Raw genomic sequence first — 7,097 nt, 5'->3', positions numbered from 1 at the left:
ATGCTACAGTATAGGATCGTTTGCTGGATGCGTACAGAGGCAGTGTGCAGGTCAGTTGGTGTTTGATGGAGCAATGTATGGTCACCGTCTACTGAATGTGCATAGAGGCAGAAAGAGAAGAAAGTGAGTAGGAGAGAGTTGATGTTCATAGCCTTCTTCAAGAAGATTTTTTTCTTGAATAATCCAGAAACTGGATCTTAAATAATCATCTTCAAAGTACTCAAATCTTTGCAATAACTTTTTTTTTTAGAGTCGTTTTTATGGCACCAATGGAAGGAAGGGTAAGAAATGATACTTAAGTTTTTGCAACTGCCAACTGATGCTGACAAACATGAGATACGAGCCACACGTGTGCTTACATAAGTGGCGCTCATTGGGACCCAACACGCGATGCAGCTAACGGCCGTCGTCTTCCGGGGGAACATATAACCTGCTTACGAAAAAGTCGATTCGGAGGTGTCCTCGTCGTGCTTTTCACGCAAACTCAAACCCCAAATTGAAACCAAACACCCACAAAGAGAGAGAGAGAGAGAGAGAGAGAGAGAGAGAGAGAGAGAAGCATGCCTAAGAACAAGGGAAAGGGAGGGAAGAACAGGAAGAGGGGAAAGAACGAGGCGGACGACGAGAAGCGGGAGCTGGTGTTCAAGGAGGACGGGCAGGAGTACGCGCAGGTGCTGAGGATGCTTGGGAATGGGCGGTGTGAGGCCATGTGCATCGACGGCACCAAGCGCCTCTGCCACATCCGCGGAAAGATGCACAAGAAGGTCTGGATCGCCGCCGGCGACATCATCCTCGTGGGCCTCCGCGACTACCAAGACGACAAGGCCGACGTCATCCTTAAGTACATGCCCGACGAGGCCAGGCTCCTCAAGGCCTACGGCGAGCTCCCCGAGAGCACCCGCCTCAATGAGGGCATCACCGGCGGCCTAGACGACGAGGACGAGGGAGGCGCCGATGACTACATCGAGTTCGAGGACGAGGACATCGACAAGATCTGAACAATCCACGGTTCGCTTCGTTTCTTTCTTTATGGCTTCGTTTCTTCGCCTTCTTAGCTCGTTTCTGTTTATTTGTGTTGATTTTGATGTTTTGTTCCGGAGCTAGGGTTCTAATCTGTATGAGGAAAAATTAGTTCTTTTTGTTTAATCTGTTCCTACTGTCCTGATAGATTTCCCTTTTCCGTTTTCGTAAAATAAAAATTCTTTGCTTTTGTTTGCCTCCCTTTTACAAAAGGGGTGAGCAGTTCTTCGTTTAGCTTCTTCTTCCTTCCTATGGCAGAATATGCTGGTGATCGTTATGAAATATTCAATTTTCTCCTTTTTTACTGAGAAAATTTTGACGATAGAATGTTTTTCTGTGATTAGTTAAACCTACCATTGGCGATATTTCCAGAATGAATACTACGGTTTGAATTTCAAACAAGCACATATATATCATATACAGGATAGCTTCTGTGTTGTTAGTATTTGGGGTTCTACTACAATATATAAGCCCCCCTCGTCTTGTTAATTCAATTCGCAAATCAACTAATTCTGTGCGGGTAGCTATTGATGTGTAGTATCAACAATTTTGTAGATATTGCAATCGGTTATGTAGCTAAATCATCTGGCACAAATAGATTTGTCAAATTTCCATATATATCATCTCTAAGTACAGTTTTTTTATATTAGATTTATTTATTTTGTTGTTGGCCGAACTATGTTGTTGATATTGACCCCAAAAGGACATGGTAGATGCGACTAATTAGTGAACAGCCTACCATCTAACTGTGACAATTGGATGTGCTCTATCTATGGTCGTTAAAGCTTCTTCTTCTTTGTTGTTCTTTTTTTTTCTTTCTTCCTCTCTTTCTTTTACATCCCTTCATGGTAGCATGTTTTCTCTACTCTTTTCAAGACCTTTTTCTTTTCATTTTTTTCTCTTGTCAATAGAGGTAGTTCAGATGTTTGTTTCTCTGTTTTTTGTAACATTCTGGCCTCTATGCAGAATTTATTTAACTATGTTTTTGTATGTATGTAAGTTGCATGTGAATTACTAAATGCTTTTCACTTTTAGTTTATATATAGGGCTAGAATAATGGTTTAGTGATGCAAATGCCACCATGATAAATTCTGATTATCTAATTGATATTTAATTATTCAGTATTAGTTCATAAAAAAAACATTCTCTATTTTTATTTTTATTTGTAACTTTTTTCAAATTTATGTGAAGGTTACACTACGCTTCGAGGCTTATGCCTCGCTTCGTGGATTGGTCTTGTGTTTCGCTATTCCTCAACTCTATTAACAACATTGATCATAATTAATATAGTAATATTCTGTTACATAATAAACTTAACTCAAAGGCAAAATACAAAGAGAAAATGCCTAATTGCATTGATCCACACAATTAGATTACATTTTTCTTCCAAAATCTTTTTCGCAATAATTGTGCACCAGCTTCAAATAAATAACTTTTTGCAACTTCTAGATCTAGATTTACATCTTCAATGTTTTTCAGGTTGCCTTTGTTAATTTCTTACCTTTAATCCAAGGGAAATCTTGTGAGATGATTTAAGTAATATGTCATAGCATGAATATCTTGATGAAGTTGGTCACCATCTTTTATCAGGCCTTCTAGCCTCTAAAAGATGCCGAGGTTGTAAATGATATAGCGTTGCTGATAGAAAATGAAATCTCCTTCAGAAAAACAAAGCTAATCAACTTTTTTTCCTGAAAAAGTCTTTTGCTAACCGCCCAATGAGTAATCTATTTATAAGGAACCCCCTGTGCTCCGACCCTTGAATTATTGTCATGCAATACATTACCACAAAAATTCTAATGCACAATCACATGCATACCGAACTAGTTAGCAGCAACAGGTCAATCTGGTCTATACTTATCACGTGCCACCATAGGCATTTTTTTTTCAATTATAGCCAAACTTATTATTCTCATACACAATAAAGGTGGATAAACCCTCTTTTTGCATAAATTTAACTGATATGTCCAGTTGCTAGGGAACGTCAATCTCGCACTACCTTACCGCCCTTATCACCTATACCATTACCATGGCAACAGAGCACTCACTTTGTGTATCACTGGTAACCAAGGCAGTCCACGGTTGAGGATTCAATTACACCCTTCCCATTTGCTCATGGTGATTCAGACAGAAAAAGAAAGGAGGTTTTGGCATTTTCCATCATTTAGATAGAGTTATTGGTTTTCAAGTGAGATTAGTTCCAATGCTTAAGATCTTAAACAAATCTTGCTCTAAAGAGTCAAACTAGGGCAAATACTTGAAGGTTTTGCCAAATTCATATTCTCAAAGATCTCTTTAAGGAAAAAACATGAGAAATCACAAACTTTTGAGGAATAAAACATGCTAGATTGAAGGGAAATGCATAGACCATGTTTTGGATCCCGAGATGAGATGAAAACAACCTGATTTAAGCTAGAAAAAACTGGCCGAAGTGGCTGGTGCTTTATGGAAGGAGTATGTTTTTGGCAAGTTATCAACTCGTGTAGTCATATTATATTGTAGGTATCATGAAACATTCTTCAAAGTCACTTGGCCAGTGGTCTTTCATATCTAGTTAGTTTGGCGAGTCAGATTTTAGGCATTTACTTCCATCTTGGTCCAACTCTGGTCTGATTAACATACAAGCTAATTTAGGAACTGTTATGGACATGCCCTAAGACTTTTTTCTTCTGATATAGCTTATGTTGGGTAATATTACCACCCGTTATGTACATAATCATAAACTGGTAGACAAAACAACAATTGTACTATTCATATCTACATACCTGAATTGGATGTTTTGAGAAACCTGCCTGATCTGGATATTTAAGCAAACCCATCCTTCCCTTTGTAACGTGAAGTAAGGCTGAGAAGGAAGAGTAGTTTTTCCTATTGAATTATATCTTGCAATTCATGAGCGCGAATTTTGGAATTCAATCATGTTCATCTTCTTTGATTTCAAATAATGCATTGTAAAATACTCCAAGTAACTACACTGGTTGGCCACTTTTAATTAAATGTATTTGCAAGCTGTGTGCTTCTCTTCTCCCTCCCCCCTTCTCTTCATCTTGAATGACAGCTGCAAGCATATCTTAATCTGCATCATTATGTTCCAATGCAATCCCTTATGATGCATTATGGTATTTTCATTGGTATTTTATATTCCCATCCTAGTTAATCTACACTATATACATTAGATAAACAAGGAAAATTGTTATTAGGCTGCAAAAGTTTGATCTGCACATTTTAGATTGTACGTGCCATGTATCTGAGTTTGAGGAGGTGCCTATATATATATGAAGAATTACACGTTGTATCTGTATAAACTAAGTAGCATTAATTATCTAATTTCTTCAAGCTAATGTGTTTACCATGTTATGAGTATTTTGTGGAAACATATCTTGACAATTGTTGATATACAATCCTGTTGTACCATGCTATGTGTGCACCTATGCATGTTCATTTGCACAATCTGACACTGCATGAACTTGTATAAAAATGTCTAATGCTGTTTGTATTCAATCCTGCTAGTGTAGATTTTTCTTATTTGAAAATCAGCATACATATTTCTTATACAAGTTCATGCATGATCAGATTGTGCAAATGAACATGCATAGGTGCGCACACATAGCATGGCACCACAGGATTGTATATCAACAATTGCGAAGATAGGTTTCCACAAAATACCCATATTATGGTCAACACATTTGCTTGAATAAATTAAATAATTAATGCTACTTAGATTATAATGATGCAACGTGTAATTCTTCATTTATATAGCTAACTCCTCAAGCTCAGATGCATGCCACGTACAATCTAAAATGTGCAGATCAAACTTTTGTATTGTTTGAATCTAAAATTCTTTAACCATTCTACTTACATGTTGCTGGAGTTTCAAATTTTATTTTGCAACAAATCGATACAGGTAAATTGTTTTCTGGTCTGGCCATTGCTGGACTATATTTCTGCAACTTTCCATATGCCGAGGGAAATATCTTTCTGTGATTGATGACTACCTGAGCTAGTTCCAATCTGTCACATGGATTTTCTTTTTTGGCCCCTGTATTGTGTCCCTTTATATGCTAGTCAGATTTGAAGCTTCATAAGAATGGCTGTATCACTGTATCTGCAGCCCTATTCATGTGACGTGGATTCCAATTTTAAGTTCCAAGGAATTAAAATGTGCAGATCTCAACTTTAGTTTGCATACTTTTTTTTTCTCTTCCAGAGTTTTTCATGTCAGCTGGTGAGCCTTTGGCGGGTACAGAATGAGCAAGTCAGGACACAAGCCTCTTGTGGCTGGACTGTGACCTCATCGGTCTTATCCTCTCTGTAGGCATATGGCCTTTTAGGTTCTCTAGCATTTGGCCTTGCATAACCAAGCTGGTCCATGTACTGTGAGATGCACATATTTCACATGCAGTTTCAAACGAGGCTTATTGTTTAAATGGAAGAACTTGAATGGAAGGTCGACTGCACTTGTTTTATCATGTTGTATCATGTGTCTGTGCAGGTCCATGTGAGGTATTATCATTGATTCAGTGTATACAATTAAACTGCCTCTATTAGTGTTATATAGGTTTAGTGAGGATATTTGGAGGAGATGGTCTGGTCAAAGCTTGCTGGGAAGCTTTGTATCCAAGCAGCTTGCTTTTGTAGGAGCTTGTTTGGTGAGAATCCCAAGGATTAAGTTCATGCCTTGGATTGGTGAATTATGGTTGAATTTATGATTATTGGGATAATTGGAGTTTGTGAAATGTACTGATTATCATAATCAAACAAAACGTAAGAGCTTTCATTACATGGTATAACATCTGACTGTCCTTTTATTCTGCAACATCCCTTTTGTTTGGGTGGATACATCTATTGTCCTTGCCATTGCTCTGTCATGTAGTTCTGTAAACACATTGTAGGACTAACTTCTTAATCGTGGATAATTCTAAAATGAGCCCCGGTGGATGCAGAGTTCCAATATTTTTTTTCTCCCCTATTTGCTGTTATAGGGAGTATAGACGTGTCATTAGATAACCTGTTTAGATTGATAGAGAGCTGTTGGTAGGTTAAACCAATGCTATTTATTTAGATATTAAGGGTTAAGATAATGTTGGTGATATTGACATTGGAATTTGGCATCCAAAGGGATAGGTTAACGGGTTGCTGATTATTTAGATCCTAAGGTTTGTGTAATCCTGCATCTCTTTTCTATTGCAACCTTTTTTAATCCCCCTATGGGATTCAAACCCCAGTTCCCTTGGTTAAGATAGTGTTGGTGATAATGCCATTGGATTTTGGCATCCGAAAGAAAAGGGGGTTAGTCTCTCATGAGAAAAATTTCTTGAATATTTTATCTTATATGTTGTGAATATTGTTTAGTGTAAATGATCTTTTTTCAAGTTCTTTTATGTTTCTTAGTAATTGTGCAATCTGCATCAGATATGGCAGGCTGGTAACGTTGTCTCTTTCAGTATCTTGTATCAAACAAGCTGATATTACAGAAATATATTATCCTTTAGCTGTCATTTTGAGTTAATGTGATTATCTTGTTTCAAGTATCGTATGTCAACTAGCTGTTATTACCAAAATGTTTCAAGTGTTATCCTTAAGCTGTCATTTGAGTTGATGTGTTTATCATGATTGCAGGAATTGGTGGTGTTCTGTGTCCGGCATACGAAGTTTAATCGTAGTGGAAGCCGTTGTGATAGTTCAGAAAATTTGGCAGTTGTGGCTAATGGACCATTTTTATAATATTATGTTGTCTTTACGTGCTATTGCAACACCTGCTATAGAAACAAGATTATATACTTCGTTTCATGCTTTTGGACAAATAGTGGGGTGATGAGTTTGGATTTTGTTGTTTGCTGATGAAGGTAGATTTTTTGATGAAAATTTATCTTATGCATTGGAATCTCTGTAACAAATATGGCGAGATTTATAAAAATCTTGCAATAATATCACGAGAAATTGCCTGAAAGCTTGAAACAGCAATTTCTTGCGAGATTTTCAAACCATGACAAATCTCGCTATATTTACGATTTTAGCAGATATTTATCATGAAAACCCCCGAGAATTTTCTTATAAATTTTTTTTATAGCCGAGAT

The 7,097-nt window shown here is 37.3% G+C and overlaps 1 protein-coding gene across 1 annotated transcript; it reads left to right on the top strand.

Annotated features, from left to right (window-relative positions):
• The first annotated feature begins 520 nt into the window (after positions 1-520).
• LOC149818702 (eukaryotic translation initiation factor 1A) lies at positions 521-6,824 on the top strand. Its single transcript, XM_089984492.1, has 2 exons — positions 521-1,008; positions 6,640-6,824. The coding sequence occupies exon 1, from the start codon at positions 561-563 to the stop codon at positions 996-998; it is 438 nt and encodes a 145-aa protein (XP_089840618.1). The 5' UTR covers positions 521-560; the 3' UTR covers positions 999-1,008; positions 6,640-6,824.
• The last annotated feature ends 273 nt before the right edge of the window (positions 6,825-7,097 follow it).

Source organism: Nuphar pumila, chromosome 13 (genome assembly GCF_984573655.1).
Source record: "Nuphar pumila chromosome 13, dmNupPumi1.hap1.1, whole genome shotgun sequence".
NCBI lineage: Eukaryota > Viridiplantae > Streptophyta > Magnoliopsida > Nymphaeales > Nymphaeaceae > Nuphar > Nuphar pumila.
Note: the sequence above shows the minus strand (reverse complement) of the source record. Positions and strands in the feature narration are given on the sequence as shown.

Coding starts and splice junctions, on each gene's coding strand:
- LOC149818702 (XM_089984492.1), top strand. CDS start 561: ATGCCTAAGAACAAGGGAAAGGGAGGGAAGAACAGGAAGAGGGGAAAG.